Consider the following 17,198-nt stretch of genomic DNA (forward strand, 5'->3'; position numbering starts at 1 on the left):
CCTAGGATTAACGACTGTCACCATAGTCCTTGGACTATTGTAGATTTCTCCTTTCGAAAGCTTCTTTTATGCTACAGACGTTCTTGAGATGTAGCTTAAAGAATAAAATTCATAGTTTTGCAGGGCGCTCAGAACCACGTTAAAATGGCTCATTAGCACTTAAATGTCAGTAGCCTTTTTATTCCTCTAACTTTTCTATCGGGTGAAGGAACAGCCACCCATTAAAAAACAAATTATTAAAAGAGAAATTCTAAATCTTTAAAGGAGAGAGGCCCATGGCAGCTAGGGTTCCCACCCCCTCCCGCTTTCTCTTCGCAGAACCAATGGGCGAGCAGCAGTTTGTCCCTTGAAGCTTATGGGGCATTGGAGTTCTGGTGTCCTCATTTTCCTTCCTTCCATTGATGTATCATTACTGGAGTGAAAAAAAGAAGGGCGTCTCGAGGGCTTTTGAAAAAAAATGGGTGACTACTCAAGACATTTTGTAAAGGGGGGGGAAATTGTGAGGAAAAGGGGCCTCAGTGGGGGGCGGAGGGGCTGTGAATGGGGCCTTGTCTGGCGGTTCTTCCAGCTGAAACCTGGTGCTGGCGTTCGTGGTTCCGTTCAAACTGTCACCTTTAGTTCTTTCTGGCTTCTCTGCCCTCGGCCCTGAACCTCAACAGATTGGGGCTTATTTACCTATTCACACTCGGCTGTGGAAGCTCATTAATAGGCTTATTAGCTACACCATTCACGGGAGGCCATTGACAAAAGGGGTTCCAGCCACTTGAAGAGGGAAGAGAAAAAAACTGTAAAGAGATTATTTTCTCATTCAGAAGCCTCGCTGGTGTGAAAGCTTTCCTAGACCCTCTGAGGTCACTCGAAGCCTAAATATGATGACAGGATTGGTTTTTTTTTTTTTTTTTTAAATTCCAAACATGCTTTTGCTTTTCTCAAAACCAGTTTGCTGTTGTGGGCTTGCGGGCTTCACTCACTTAAAAACGGACACTCTTAAGGGAATAAGGGGCTTTTGATGGATGGGTGTCTTTTCATCCCTTTAAAGAATAAATTCTGCAAACTGCATCTGGACGTTGAAGTAGGTGTTCTTATCTGTCATTTTCAGCGGAAGGCTTCCTTTTTATTTGACGTACATAGAGCCATTGATGAATGGGGGATAGGGACGGCAGCTTCCTGCACCACTAATTTATGTGAGAATGTGTTAACAGCATTTTCAATGGCTGATGGATTCCTTGCAGGATGGGAAAGGAATCTGTACTGAGACGCTTGAGTTCCCCATTGGCAGGGAATATAAAGATGTAAGTGCCAGTCTCTGAGCAGGCAGACGCTCAGCCACGTCTCTTTCCGTGACCCCTGATCTGAGATGCTGAAAAGGTACTGATGTGGTCATAACAACTCAGGTGTGGTGGATAGCTGAGGGTCACCGGGCTGAGGTGTCCATGAATTAAAAGGTTCTGGGACTGATCCAGGTTTGAAGACTTGACCAAAACACATAGCCCTCCCCCAATCATATACATGAACTAATTGTTTTACTTGAGAGTCAGACTATTACTTTTGCTGTCACGTTTCCAAAATAGAATTTCATAGCCATTTGCCTGAAGCATTTCAATGGATCTGTTACTCCTGGCTTTTAGGGAATTTTACATAAAAGTTCTCTGAGATGTATTGTGAAGAAAAATGATTTTCTAATGATGTGGCACCTTGAAAAAATATTTCCGTAAATGTTATGAAGTGTGCAGTGTCAATGACCCATGAGCAACTGCATTTCTAAATTCAGGAAAAGTCGATTTCCCAGGTCACTTTGGTACTGCTGCTTCATCCATCTTCGGGACTCAAAAGCACTTCTGGGTTTAATGACCTTTTTCTAAGGAAAAATAATTAAGGTTTTTATCTATATTGTCTTGGACTTAAGGCACCACTGCTTAGAGCTGGATGAGTGAAGAAGAGAAAGTATATTAAAGAATAAATTATCCGGTAGATACAGCCTAGTGGAAAAGGTAAATGGAAAATATGAACTTTAACCAGTTACAGCTTGGCATTTGGTTGAAGAATCTTAAGATTGAGAGAGAGGAATTGATTTGCTCAAGGTCGTACAGCTATTTACAGTGGAGTTGAGTCTTTAGAATCTTCCGAATTTATTGATCCAAATATATATTACCAAACAACACTTTTTTTCCTCCAGTTTTGAACTTTTTCTAAGAGATCCAGATTCAGAGCCAGGCTCAGCTGCTGCCTACTTAGTAACCAGTTGTTTAACCCTGGACAAATAACCTCTCTCATCCTCAGTTTCCTTACCAGGAACTGGGACTATTACTCTGCAGGGTGGCTGTGTCAATTAAAAAGAAGACTATTCCGTGTGTCCCACCCATAGCAGGGCCTCCAAAAATATTCGTTTTTCTCATTGCTCTCGTTTTGAAGGACAGAGCAGTGTAGCGTCCAGCAACCATTCCCAAGTTGCTTCCTCTCCTCTCAAAGTTTCAGTTGCATTACGTTTCTCCCCCCAATACCACGCAGACGCATATTAAAGTCTCTTTAGGGGGTAGAGCAGGCATTCTGTCATTTGTTTTGACTTGAAATAAGACAACGTAACGCAACCGCCCGGCAAACCGTCGGTCAGGCCAACTCCCGAAGAAAGGGGGCGGGGGCGGGGGCGCGGGACCCGGCCTGATTCACCGAGGATGCTGATGCCTCTCTCCGTCCCGGCGCTGGCCGGGCCCCTCGCCTTCCCGGCCGGGGTCTTGGGGCCGCTCGCAGGCGTCGGGAGCCGCGCGGAGCAGGGGCGGTCGGGGCGCGCGGCGCTGATTGGCAGAGCGGGCGCCGCCGTCCAGGAAACGGCTCGGGTTTCAGCGGGGGCGTGACCCGCCGGGAGGGGGCGGCGGCGGCGGCGGCGCGGGCGGCGGCGGCGGCAGTGGAGAGCGCCGCGGAGAGCTGAGCGGGCGGGCGGCGGGTGAGGAGCGGGCGGGCGAGCGAGCGAGCGAGCGAGCGCGGCCGCCACAAAGCTCGGGCGCCGCGGGGTGTGCGCGCGGCGTAGCTGGCCCCGCGCGGCGACTCCTTTCCATGCTGGCTGGGCCCGGCCGCGAGCCCCGGGCGCCCCGAGGCCGCGGCTTTCCTGCGCGCTCCGAGCGTTCGCAAGTTGCGAGCAAAGTTTGCTGGAGGAAACGCCAAGACTGAGTCCTTTCTTCCTCTCGCTCCCCAAATCCAAGCGCAGCCTGCGGGCGTCATGCCCGCGCGCCTCCGCAACCTGGGGTGCGCGTGAAGCCTCGGAGCCTTGGCGCCGGCGAGGACCCAAGGACCACTTTTTGGGGGGAGCTCGTCGTTTGCTCCGGCCTGACCCACGCCGGGCGCGGGGACAGAGCCGGTCGCCGGGGATCGTTGCCATTCAAGGTAACCTCCGTGGTGGGCCCCTCGGGGAGCCTCGCGGGACTGGAGAGTGGGCCCACGGGAGAGTGGGCGCCGTGAAAGCCCGGGACGCCGGGTGCACGGTCCCCCGAGCGGAGGGCTGGCACTGTGGAGGCTGCTCCTTGTTCTCCCTCTTTGGCTGCATAGGTGATGGGGGAGCTGGGTGCATGCTGACGGCTGGCGTTAGGGAAGTTCTGCCTCAACCACCCCCATCCAGATGCTGACATCTGCCTCTGGCGCTCACACCCGCCCCCCTGTCAAACTCCGGCCGGCGAGATCCTCCGACCCCAGAGTTGGCGGGCGAGCGGCGGGGCTGCCTCGCTGGTGGCACAGCCGCGCAGGTCCGGAGCTCGGAGGGGCATCTTCGGGGTGCCTCGTTCCGGGGCCCGGGGAGCACCCGTCCCGTTCCATCCAGGCCCCGACGGGGGTGCCCTTCCCCGGGAGGGAGCCGCTGGGGTGGGGCCGGCGACACCTCCGTAGGGTAGGAGGTGCTCGGGGGTGGCACATTTGGGGAGGGGGCTGCTCCGGTTCCCCGATTGTAGTGCCGGGCGCCCCTGGCCCGCAGCCGCCGTCGGCGCTGGAGGGAGCTCGGCGCGCCTGGGGCTAGGGGGCGAACTGGACCGACTTTTTCTAGTTCGCTGCCTGCTCCGCCGGCAGCAGCTCGGAGATGTCGAAAGCGCAGGCGAGTTCTAACTTGCGCGCTCATTCTTTCGGCTACCGGACCGCGCCGGGGAATCAGCTGGGGGCCGGGCCAGGAGCTGGCTCCGACCCTCGCGGCCAGAGGGCCAGGCGCAGAGGTCCGGCCCGGGGGCGATGAGTCTCCGCCGCTCCCCTCTCCGTCCGCTCCCTTGCAGACTCTTCTCGCGACCTTCCTTCCTCTCGCCCAATTCAATAAAACCTACCCTTAAAGGCAAACCTGCTTTCACCCATTATGTGTTTGGTGTGAAACGCTATCAACATTTAAAACCCCATTGTCCCCGTGGTCCCAAATCCCTGTAAATCTTCCACTGGCCTCGACTCATTTTCATCTGAAAAGACTGTTTAGTTTGAATAGAAAAGAAATCGGGAGCGTCTCTCTCTCTCTCTCTCTCTCTCTCTCTCTCTCTCTCTCTCCCCCCTTGGAATGTCAATTAAAATGCAGATTTCTCTGAGCTCTTTAGCGCCCAGAGAAGGGGGAGAAAATCAGATATTCCAAGCAAACAAATGAAAGAAGTGCTACAATGAAGCCGGGTTGGTGGTGTTCAGTTCTCCCGAAGCGGCGGCAAGTCGTCATTGGCTTGCCAGCGTTAACAGGGAAGAGAAGGTGGTCCCAGGTCAGCCTGTATTTTGCATTTTTTGAGAATTTCAGTATGTTGAGTAATCCCCACACCCACCGCATTTGACCCCTTGAGAGGCCCCTGCCCTGTTAGCTGTGGGGAGAAGGGGAGCTAGGGAGGCTCTGAGCCAGGAGGTGGGTCTGCCCCCGGGGGACCTGGGCGCCCCCGCACCTTGCCTGGCTCTCTTGACTGATGTGAAATATACTGGGAACAAAACACCCAAGTGCTCGTCATGGTCGGGCAGGCAGGCAGACAACCTCTTAGGGGTAGAAACTCAGGTAAGGCGGGCGCTGCATGGGCTGTCTTCTTGGAGCGTGGTGGTGGTGGGGTTGGGAATGTTCTGGTAAACCGAGGAGCCCAGCATCGACCTGCATAGGGACCACTCCCCAGCCAAGCCCACTCGCTTGTCACTTTGCCTGTCTTTGGGGGCGGGCTTGTGCCGAGGTGAAAATGGACCAGGGGGACGGGTGGCCACGAAGAGCCATCCATCACTGGGAGGGTGACAACTCCTCCCGCGCCCAGGTGGAGAAGAGAGTTCCCTTTCAAGGGGAAAAATAAACACGCTGGGGCTTTCACTGAGGCTCAGACTCCAGGAGGGATTATGGTATTGAAGGCAGGAAGCTGGGATTGTGGCCGCCAGTGGCATGCTGGGCCTGTGTTCCCAACACTGAGCCTGGGGACCTCATTATCCTGCCTAGGAGGTCCCTCCATACTTTTGTCCAGTCCCGTGAGGAGTTGTGCAGACCTGCCGCCCTAGGCCTCCACCTTCCAGAGATTTGGGAAGGGGGTGGCCGCGGGGCCTGGACCTGGAAATGGCTAAAAGTCAGTTTCTGGTGCAAGCTGTTGGGATGAATGAATGGTTTGGGATTTCGCTGAGGTCACTTACTGTCCACCTTTCTCTGCCTAGAGCAAAGGAAGCTCCTCTAGGCTGGGACAGGTGGGCGAGGCGGCTGGGGAAGCAGCCTGGGGCCCATTCTCCTGCTAGGATTTAAGATTGTTCCTGTGAGGCAGAAAATTCCCATGCATTCTGGAAATGCTTAGTAAGTCAATGAGAATGTTTGTGTGTTTCCCTCCCACGTGTATGTAGAAATAGATATGGAATTATCTTTTGAGGCTCTTAACTTGAAGAGGAAAGAAAAGTTGGCCAAAAAATCCTTCAAGCAGACTGAAAACAGGGTGGGCACACATGCTTTTCTTGCTTGTGCCGTGAATCACACCATTTCACATGTGCTTTCTTTGAAGCAGAGATTTTCTTTATTCCTCCTCTGGAAGTGGTGCAGCATCCTCTTTTCCCTTACCCACTTTAATCCTTAGTTAAAGCTAAAAGTTTTTTCTGATGTAGCTTTGGGGAGGCTCCAGCAGTATTGAAATCGTAGTCATAATTCGAAATACCAAGTCATGCAGAGAGCGTGGGGTTTAGAAAGTTCTCACCCCTACCCTCGATCCTATAAAATGTGGTTCATGCATGTATAGTTCACAGAATCTAACTGTGTCGATCAAATTCTCTAAAGTTTGTGCATTTCGGTTCTATACTTAGTAATTGATACCGAACAAATTTAAAGTTATTTGGAATATCTTAAGTGCGGAAAATTTTCTTTGCCTTTGGATCAAATGAGTGAACAGAATAGCAGGTTGGGCACCCCCTTGTAATTTCTGCTCTGAAATTTTAGCCAGTAGGTTAGCATACTGAAAGTTATTGGCCCAATCACATACCTTGATAATAATTTACATATCATCAGAAGCAGCATCATTAATAACTGCCTGTGATATTCATCAGAATTTGCATTTGCTCCACTTCTTAACCCACTCTGTCTGAAGACATTCACTAGGCCTGGGTTGCCATTAGTCATAGTGGAACGGGATTCAGCCTTCGAATCTCTTTTTGGATCAGCTGCTTTGAATGTATTGCAGTTCCGTTCATTCTTTGTAAGTGGCTGCTTGGCGAAAGATTGAAATACATTTCTGCATTTGAAAATGGATCTCGACAAGTGTAAACTGGTGGGAATTTTTGGTCGCCTTCCTGGGGTTCTTTTTACTTTGCTTGTCTCCCTTCTTCCTGAGGCTCCAGCCCCCAGAAGCAGATGCCTCTGAAGCGCAGTTGGCCTGAGAGAAGTTAACGAGAGGCTGGGTATGCCAGCCTGAGCATCATTAACTTGCTTTTGTAGTTGCCCTTGAAACTAAGGTCATGTTGCTCCTGCTTCTTGAGGGCGGTAGAGGTGACAGTGGGTAGGAGAAGAGAGTACACTTTGCCTAACTGAAGTGGCCGCACGTATCTGTGTCCTGTAGCTCCTCTTTTTTTATCTCTGTTTCTTAAAAGTAGGCTTTCTAAACGATCAGCCTAACACCTTTTGTGGACGGGTCTGGTGGAAACCCCTGGGACTCACGTGCGGATGGAAGGCATTTGCAGATAATGAAAAAGAACTGGGTTGAAATGAATTGGAGTTGGGGAGGATTTCACTGACTTGCCGACTCTCTCCTCTAGAGGCTACAGCAGCAGCAGAAGTGGCTGCAGGGCCAGCAGAGGCTGTCACAGCACCTCGGTTCCCGAGCCCAGCCGGCTGAAGGCGTTGCTGCAGGCAGTCCATGGTCATAGAGGAAGTGTGCAGATGGGATTAACGTCCACATGGAGATATGGAAGAGGACGGGGGATCGGCACTGTAACCATGGTCAGCTGGGGGCGCCTCGTCGGCCTGGTTGTGGTCACCATGGCAACCTTGTCCCTGGCCCGGCCCTCCTTCAATTTAGTTGAGGATACCACGGTGGAGCCGGAAGGTAAGTTGTTTAATTTCACTTTCAGGGTACCAAGTTTGTTTTGGGATCTGTCCGGGGAAGTGGCACTTAGGTCGAGGCCTGTCTGAGAATCAGCTGCCCCTTACGTTGTAAATGAGTCTTCCAAGAGCAAGGGAGAGTGGGCTGTCTGCTCCCCGCAAGCCAGAGATTACGAGAGCAGGTTCCCAGCTGGGACACTGCAGGCAGAGTGGTGTAGTTTGGTGGTTTTTTGGCATGTGCGTTTCTCTGACCTGGGTGAGGGAGACAGCGGGCAGTTTATCCAGTGCCCAGGAGAGCCGTGGAAGGGGAGCTTGTAGCTGAATGCCATCTAGGGCTTTCTGCAGGACCATGCTTACCGGAGAAAGTTTTGCTCACAGTGTAAAGAATTGCTGTTTTCTGACAAAAGGAGTCACTAAGGGAAATTGCCGACATCTGAAATGCTGACATTTTATTTTCATTGTCTAAGGAGAAAAAGCAGCCTCTGAAGTTCAGCACGGAGATGCTTGACACATTACATTCTTTTGAGCCATTGTAATTCATAATACTTAAGCAGTACGTTACAAAGCGGCAGATTCTATTTTAAGTCAATTTGAAGTGTACCTGGGCCTTTCCTGAATCTCTGAGAACTTCCAGATCTAACAGGGCGTGCGTTGGTGTTTCAGCTTTGGAAATTGCATGAAGGCAACACATTATGCATTTTGGAAGGTACAGAAAGGCGTGAGGCCAGTTGTGTGCACCGAACAGGGCTGAATTATCCCGCCGGGCAGATTTGGAAACTCTTCCCAGGTCCTTCCGAGATGTCGGTAGCCAAGCCCTGACTCGGTGCAGCACTGAAATCTGTCATCAGGAGGGAATATCGGTAGCTGAGCTATTTTTCAAGTGGTAATCTGAGAATAAAACGGCAGATCCTAGCACTCATCGCCACTTAATGAACCTGTTTGCTGAGAGCCCACCTGGTGCCTGCTGAGCTCGGGGGCCTGAGTGGGCTGGGGTCAGCTCAGCTGTTCTGGAAAGGCACCCAGCACAGAAGAGGACCGCAAGCCCGTCTAGGACCACGTGGGAGGGAGGGCTGTGTCCCCATACGAGGGGGGCTCCCGCTGAGACCCCGAGTCAGGAAGCATAAAGGCATATCTTTTTCTAAGACGGAGGGACTTCTTACCGGAAGCAGTCCAGCAGTCGTGAGATGAGGCTCATGCCCTTTTTCTTACACAGAGGTACGGAGGCTTTATAATGAACAGGTGCGGTGACATCGCCGAGGTTTCCAGATCCCCGGGAAGGAAATCTTGTAGGAGCTTGTGTCTGTGACTACCTCCTTGTGACATAAGCATGGCTGTAATGTGCAGTGGTGATGATTTTTTTTTTTTTTTGCGGTACGCGGGCCTCTCACTGCTGTGGCCTCTCCCGTTGCGGAGCACAGGCTCCGGACGCTCAGGCTCAGCGGCCATGGCTCATGGGCCCAGCCGCTCCACGGCACATGGGATCTTCCCGGACCGGGGCACGAACCTGCGTCCCCTGCATCGGCAGGCGGACTCTCAACCACTGCGCCACCAGGGAAGCCCAGGTGATGCATTTTTAAAGGGTTTAACTTGAGGGAAAAGGGTCCTGGTTTCTGAAAGTCATGCCTGTACTTCTTTAATTTTGCTAATAATTAAAATGGATGTTTCTCTAATTGCCAGTTTTCCCCCGAGTGCGTGGCTCAGCCCACACGGAGGCAGCTGAGCTGGGATTTCCCAGGAATGGCCCAGGTTAGGAGGAAAATGTCATTTTTCATTTAGACTTCCAGGGCAGCATTATTGGGAGTTTATTTCAACATAAAGTGTAAAATGGTCCTGGAGGACTTCTTTTTATCATATTTAATTATTGAAGAGAGTTTAAAATATGTGTGCACATACTGGAAGAAAGAGGTGAGGCAGAGAGGGGGAAAAGCAGTGGACAGGGATGGAGTCCGCACGGTGGTTCTTTGTTAAAAATGTTCATCCAACAATGTGAGTATCGTTGGAAGCAGGTCTTCCCAACTTGGCATCTGTGAGCTTGCGGGTTGAGGGGAGGTGCCTGAATTCCCTGAAATGGTAGGTCATATTTTGCAGATGTCCTTCTGTGCATATTTCGGGGTTCATAGCTTCTATGAGGTTTGTGTCCAGAGTTGTGAGAGGTTAAAAAAAAAAAAGATTTAGTGGACCCCGCAAAACCCTGCAAAGAGGTGACTTTGGAAAAGCTCACAAACCCCTGGACCTCAGTTTCCTTCCCTTTCTGTCGTCTGAGGGTTGGATAAGACAGTCTTCAGGGTCTCTTCATTCGTGCTAAATGAATATTTATATCCTCAGAACCTTCTGATGACCTGCCTCAAAAGCTTGCTGGGAGATTTAGGTGGGCCTGGACGTGAAGTGCGGTTAGCACAGGGCCTGGCGTCTAATGAGCACCTGGGATGTGTTGTCATCATTGTTCCCAGTGAGCTGGGCACATGCATCTTCCTGGTCCCGTGGGCTGGCTGGGTCAGTTGCCACAGTGTCAGGAAACATCTAGGCTTTTGGAGACAGTTGAGTAGAAAGTTGCTCTCTAATGGAGGAGGCCCTTCGTGTTTCCAGGCAGCTGTGTTTGTTTGCTTTCTGTAGGGTCTGTACTTCCCCTTTCAACTGATTTGAGCCCTCAGATGAGTTCTTCCAATGCCGGAGTTTTGCTTTGGTGTCAGAGGTTGTTAGGAATGTAATCTAATTATAGATGAGGAAGAGGAGATTTTAGCAACTGGAAGCAGACTAAGTAGGGCAGCTCCAGTTTAGGCTGTGGTACCAACGAATTGGAGAGAGACAGACAGAGAGTCCCCCATCCATGTGTGTCCATCAGTCCCTGTCTGTCCTCCATGGTGAGTTTAACTGTAGCTTTGGTTAAAATAAATTCAACCTTGACCTTCTAGTGCACAAGGCCTTATCTTATTTTTGTTTTGCTAATTGGGAAGCTCAGTTTAGATAATGTGTATCGGGCTGGACCAGAGGAAAATTTGTGCGGAGAAAAAGGTAACTAAGTTCCAGGAAGGAGCCCTAATGCTAGAGGGTCCTTTTCCAATTGTCCCAGCTTTGTACAGTATCATGTCATCTATCATCACCCTATCCCATCCATCATCATATCATGTATCACATCATCTCATCTACCATGTACCATCATATCATATATCCCATCATCTGTCATATATCATTTGTCTCTGGACACATTCTGAAGTGGTGGCAGTAGGTTTGGGTCTACTCAACTGACTTAAGAAGAAAATAATCTCTAGAAGATTTTAGTTAATATTCCAGACTAAAAATGAATATTTTCAACTGGTCATTCATTTTTGTAGGTGACCAGCTGCGAAGGGTTTAAACTCAGTTGACTCAAAGGGGCCAGTAGTCCTCAATGCCAAGTACTGCTCTGTTGATTAAGATTGTAATTATTTAAAGTATAGTCAAGCTTGATTACCTTGGGGTGGAGGCGACTCTTACTTTCAAGTTCTTCCTGGCATTGTCACCTACTCTGGTTAATTAAGTCATTGTTGACATTAACCACATCTTTGTTTACATCAGCCCAGTAGGAGCTAAAATAAAAGGGCTTTTCCAACCCAAAACCCTTTATTACTTTTCCACCCTCCGCAAAGTGTCATTCTGAAAAGCAACAACCTGGGAAGAAAGCAGTATGCCTTTTTTTTTTTTTTTTTAATCAATTTTTGGGCAAGGTGGTCCTGACTGATGTGAGTTGGTCCAAAGTTCAATAGCAGAGAGATTGAGCATGGGGTCCACACGGAGACCTCCTTACCTCAGATTTTTCCAGTATGGTTTAAGTCCTTTGTTAGAAGTATTGTAAATGCCATGATATCAGCCATACGCATTTAATTGCAAGTTAAAAGAAAAGAAAAAAAGAATATATCCGCATACCAAGAATGAATGATTTAAAATAATCTTCTGTTTTGTATTATCTGCATCTTTGTTCCTCAGTATGTGTTAATATTTAAGAGTTGACTGTAACTTGATAGCTTAGGAACAAGGACTTATTCTTGGTAAATTAAACCAAACGTAGGCTTATGCAGTTCAATACACAACGAAGTACACATTCTTTATTAGTATATAAAGTATTTCACAATTCATAGACAAAGAGCTGTGTTTAATATTACTTCTAGAGCAAAAATTTGGCAAGCCCAGAGAATTGGTATTTGTATACTTTCTGTACTGGCTCGCTCTCATCCAAATTCCAAGTGTGTGTGTGTGTGTGTGTGTGTGTGTGTGTGTGTGTGTGTGTGTGTGTGTGTGTGTGTGTGTGTGTGTGTGTGTGTTTGTATTTTGCCTTTTTATTTTAACCAGTTAAAACACTGAGTACCTACTAGGTGACTAGTCCTTGCTAGGCCATAACTGAAGACTTGTTGCTCTCAAGTGTTTCCCACTCAGCTGAGGGTGAGAATTCAGATAACTAGAGCAATCCAATATGAGATGTTTCCAATATCAGACTTAATGAATAATTACATGGTTATGAAATAACTGGGGTCGTGTTTAAACAGGAAGAGTTTTGTTTAATGTTTGTGTTCTCAGTAAAATGTGTCCAGGAGCCCTCCCATTTGTAGTCTCTTGTTTGGGTATTTACTTATCCAGGGTAATTGTTAAAAGGCTGCCCCCCTCTTTCATCAGAGTCTGGCTTAACTTCACGTTTCCATTAAAAATGCTGTCTAATCTTAGTCTTTAAAGGAAAATGTGGGAAATTGATTTTTGGGTGCCGGCATCTTAGGCTCGGTAGGAAATACAGCTAGTGTGCTCCTTTCCGCTGTGTCGGTTTGACTCTTAGCAGGGTGCTTGCCTTGGTAAGCAGTTCAGAAGTGATTGTGTGGAAGTTTTTCAGGCTGTCCCACAAATGATTCCGATCCAGTGGGGTTTATGAGGCTGTGCAGAAAGGCCCATGGTCTTTATTATTATTTGGTTTTCCTGGAGGGATGACTTTAGCCTTAGGTTTTGCATCCTTCTTGTGCTTTTGCTGCATCCAGGTGGGATTTAGAGATGGCTCTGCTTTTCCGGCTTCCCTGGCATTGCAGTGCCTGATGCCACACCCTCACCCCATGTCCTTCTCTCTGCCTTACCATCTTAGCAGTAATTTCTTTTAACTGATGGTGACAGTGCTGAAGGCCATATGTGGCTGAATCGTGAACCTAATGTAAGGGCTGAACGTTTGGCCTTAAGCCAAAGAGGTGGGTTTCTGATCATTATATCCAAGATGAACAAACCCCGAAGAATTCAGCTTTGACTCCTTAGAGGCTTAGAGGCTCTTGAACTTGAGTTTTTAAAGCTACGCACAACTCGTGTTCCATTTTGCGGACAGTGTTTATCTTCATGGGAAGCCTTAAGGCTTTCTGGCAGCCCGAGAGTCTGCACAAACTGGCCACTTCCTCCTGCTTACCCAGATAGACCTGGAGTGACCCAGCCAGATTCAGCTCTGGCTTTCCTGGATCAGGGAATGGGAGGAGGTGCGGAAGGGAGCTGAGGCCGAGTTCTGTGAAGAAGTCTGGTTGAACAAGCTGCTGGCCTTTTCCCTATGATGGGCCCCCACGTCTTGGAGATGTTTCCTTTTGAAATTAACAAACGTCACACTTTTCCCAAGTTCTTTTTCCCCCCGGGCTCTGATTGTTACTACCCCGGTTTTGGGCATGACAGGAAACCCAAAATGGTAGCCACATCAGTGGTAGATGGTGGTTGCAGGCTTTCAGTGGCCTCTGTTTGTGTAACTTCAAGCTTTTACCGTTTATATAATCATGCAAAAGGATATTTTAAATTATCAGGCTAGACCACTGTTGTCCATGAAGAGTGCAAATCAAGTAGAATAGGCATGCTTTAGAGTTTCAGTAATTTTGGTTTTAGGAAACTTGTACCATGATGGAGTTTTAAGATGTTGGGTGTGAGCTGTTGTCATTTATTCCACTTTGGAATGCCATAAGTAGTTACGTCCCATTCTGGACTTTTGCCGTTTCATGTGAATATTAAAAATTTCAACTTCTTTTTGACTGTACTGAGTCAGGGAGCTAAGGTGTGGCCTACTCTTTGCTCTAACCCCTGTCCAACTAAAGCGTGGTAAATTCCGAGTCGTGTCTGAATGGAATGCACATATATAGAATGTCGGGTCGTGGTGAACATGTTTAATGGGGAGGTCAAAAAAATAGCTTATAAGGAAAAGACTGACAGATTCAGAATTGAGGTCAAGGGACATATATATTTTATGATTTATATACAGCACTTGACTTGAAAGAAAGAACCCAGTTCTGAGCTCTGACATTGATACGGTAAACTCTGTATATATTGTCATGATTATTTTCTAACACTAGAACTTCTTCTGAGTTACTATGTGTGACCTCTTTTTAAAGGCCAGTTTACTGTTAAGTTTTGCCATACATAACCAGCTGTAATGTTTTAAGAATATCAAGACATCAAAAAGTCCAACTTTGCGTGTTGCAGGGGGCAGGGGGGGTAGGAGGTGGGGGGGTGCTATAAAATGTATAGAAAGATCTTTGCAGTGGTGAGTTTAGGGTTTAAACTCTTTGAAAACCCTTACACTTCAGATTGTGAGTAGACAGTGAGTTTGCCCCAAAGGAGTGTGGCTGCCTTCAAGGCACCTCCTTCCTTTGGGAATTCCATGGCGGTCCAGTGGTTAGGACCCTGCGCTTTCACTGCTGAGGGCCCGTGTTCAGTCCTTGGTCGGGGAACTAAGATCCCGAAAGCTGGCTGCACAGGTGGCGGCCACCCCTAACCCCTGCCCAAAAAAAGGCACCTCCTTCCCATCCCACTAAGCCTCCTGGATCTTGACCAAAACTTGTCGCCTTTTTAGCTGACCCAGGCAGGTGCACAATTAACTATACATCCTAGGGTTCAAACAGAAAGTCACTCAGATCTCTAAAAGACCAGGAATACTCTATGTTATTATCGTAAATTCTGCATCTGACTTTTTATTTTTCGTAGAAATGAATAAAATCATTTCAAATGGTATGTAATGTGCTTTCTGGGGACCGAAACTCACAGAAGGAACTTGGCCTTGGGAGCTAAACAAAGCAGATTTGAATCTTTCCGTTGTCTACTGGCGCTGTGACCTTGGATAAGTTAGATAACCTCTCTGAGCCTCTCTTTCTTTATCTAAAAGTGGGTCTGATAACATCTATCTTGAAAGGGGGACCATGACGATCAAATGCAAGTGTATGTAAAGCCCGTACGGTAGTTCCTGGCAGATCGTAGGTGCTCAGTAAGTGCTAGTTTCCTCCCTGCCCCACCCCACTTCCTTGTAGAGGTAAAAACCTGAGATAGGATGTCAAACCAATATTTCTGGGATGTTTACCCTACGATATACAATGACAGATATTCTGATGAGAGGCACTTACTTTAATTAAAGTAGAAAGGGAGCCTGTCCAACCCTTTGTATTATCCTGGGCATTTACAAGTCTGGACCCTAGAAATGGGGTCCTCTTGCTGCTTGCAGTCCAAATGGTTCAGGGTTGACATTTTTTTTCCCTGTCGAAAAAAGTCAATTGCGGCTGTGTAATAACGGCTGGATATGTGCTTCATAAGGAGCAATATATTTTGGCAAGGAGTTCTGTGCTTGGGGCTTCCAAACAAAGGATTGTCAAGAGGCCCTGTGAAGAAGGATGGAGAGGGACTTCCCTGGAGTCAATGGTTAGGACACTGCACTTCCACTGCAGGGGGCACGGGTTCGATCCCTGGTCAGGGAACTAAGATCCTGCATGCCACGCGGCACAGCCAAAAAAAAAAAAAAAAAAAGAGAAGGATGGAGAGAGGTTTATGGGATGGGTTGGCGGGGAAGGGGGGTGTCACATGCTCTGCTTTTGTCCTGGCCCGTGAGGGGAGCTCCATAGCATGTTATGATAGGCTCTGCCAGGTTGGCCTGTGGTGACTTCCCCCGGGCACTCTGCTGGGCCTTCCTTAGTTAACAGGTGGCTGGGCTTCCAGTCTTCGTGGAAGGGAGCTCAAGGAGATTGTTATGGTACCCATGGTACTGGGGGTGTGAGTGGGAGTGGGCAGTGTGGATGGGGTCATATTCTGTTAGCCCAATCCTTGAGAGGCTGAGGATGCAGGTGGTGGTAACAGTAATTCTTATTACCATCTATTAAGTGCCTGTTGTGTGTTGGACATTGTGCTAGGTGCCTTGACATGTTATCTCTAATCTCTTTCCCCAGTTTTATTGAGATATAATAGGCAGCACTGTTTAAGATGTATGGCACAACCATTTGAGTTACATATATTGTGAAATGATTACCACAGTAAGTTTAGCTAACATCCATCATCTCATACAGACACTAAAAAGAAAAAGAAAAAAATATTTTGGGATTAACTCTCTTAATGACAGTCACATATACCAGCCACAGAGCCGTGTTAACTCTAGTCATTACGCTGTACATTATACCCCTGGTACTTATTTCCCTTCTAACTGGAATTTTGTACCTTCTGAACCACTTTCCTCCAGTACCTCCTCCCGCCACCATCTCTCATCTTAGTAATGCAGCTGACCCCAGCTATCCACGTTCGCATTTTATGGCTGAGACTCTCGGAGATGAAACGATTCCTCCAAGGCCCCGTAGGTAGTGAGTGCGTGTCCAGGCCTTGGGGTACATTGATTGGTGCAACAAAGATTTCCCAGTGGCCTCCTCTTTCCTGAGCAGGTGGCTCTTCTGTGGAATACTGTGGGGAGCTGCTCATTCTTAAATCTGTCATTTGACTCTTAAAACATGTAAGGACAGTGCTGGTTGATGCAGTTTCTTCTCATCTGTCCACATCTATTCCCCTAAAGCTATTTGAGGAAAAGTCGTAGACGATAAAACCATTCCAATAATTACCACTTCGTGATTCTTCTGGAATGGCCTCTGGTGGTATGTCGCTTATTGGTAAGAAGCTAACCCTCTCTGCTGCGCAGGAGACCAGAGGGAGACTGCGTGGAGTCCCAGATAGTGTCATGCGGCAGGAGTCACAGCAGGAAGGGCCGGCCCGCAAGGCAGCAGCACGAGGCCATCCCGTTGTCCTCGTCCCAGGTGCTTCAGGCGGTCTGCCCTGGGACCTACTCAGTGTTCAGTTTTGGTCGTCAGTTTGACATTGCGTCAAGCTTTTCTTCAGCATTTCTGGTTTGAGGTTGGGTCAAGGCCTACCTCTGCAGACTGGTAAACCTGGGGCTCCTGCAACCTGTGGTCATGGACAGATACTGAGCCCTCTAATGTCAGAAGCTAGGAAAGCAAAAATAAATAAAAGGTGGGGGAAGGGAAAAAAATTGCCAGAATGAAAGGGCAGAAGCAGCAGCACCTATATACTTCCTGTAGCCTTGGCCAGGAAGGGTGTCCCGAGGGAAAAAAGAGGCCGGGGTGCAGAGCCTGTTTTTAAAGCAAACGAAGTTCAGTTTGGTGGTTTAAAAAAAAAAAGAAAGTGAACTCTGAGCGGTTCCAGCCCGACGGGGAGGTGAATCAAGCCTGGTTCAGCCAGTTGCACTCCGCGCCGGCCACCTGCTCGGTGATGCAGAAGACGCAGGCATCCAGAAGGGGGGCTCCGTGTGGGTGAGAGGTTGTAGGATGCTTGGCTGGAAGGTGACACTGCACGGTTCCCTCTGAGCCTCTCAGCCCTGGTGCGGCCGCAGCTTCCAGAGCCAAGGTCATTACCACAGCACACCTTTCAGATTGCAGCGTCGTTGCTGTGACTCCTTTGAGTTTGTCCCCCAATTATGTTGAGACCC

General features: G+C 48.6%; 1 protein-coding gene across 8 annotated transcripts in view; it reads left to right on the forward strand.

Annotated features, from left to right (window-relative positions):
• Positions 1 to 2,978: 2,978 nt before the first annotated feature.
• FGFR2 (fibroblast growth factor receptor 2) overlaps positions 2,979 to 17,198 on the forward strand; it is a 104,681-nt gene continuing 90,461 nt past the window's right edge. For all 8 annotated transcript variants that reach the window (XM_082854642.1, XM_082854643.1, XM_082854647.1 and 5 more), the window contains exons 1-2: positions 2,979 to 3,378; positions 7,192 to 7,481. In XM_082854642.1, coding sequence (XP_082710768.1) covers positions 7,316 to 7,481 — 166 coding nt within the window. In that variant the 5' untranslated portion in view covers positions 2,979 to 3,378; positions 7,192 to 7,315. The remainder of the gene's footprint in view (positions 3,379 to 7,191; positions 7,482 to 17,198) is intronic.

The sequence above is a fragment of the Leucopleurus acutus genome (assembly GCF_964270905.1).
Source record: "Leucopleurus acutus genome assembly, chromosome: 14".
NCBI classification, from domain to species: Eukaryota; Metazoa; Chordata; class Mammalia; order Artiodactyla; family Delphinidae; genus Leucopleurus; species Leucopleurus acutus.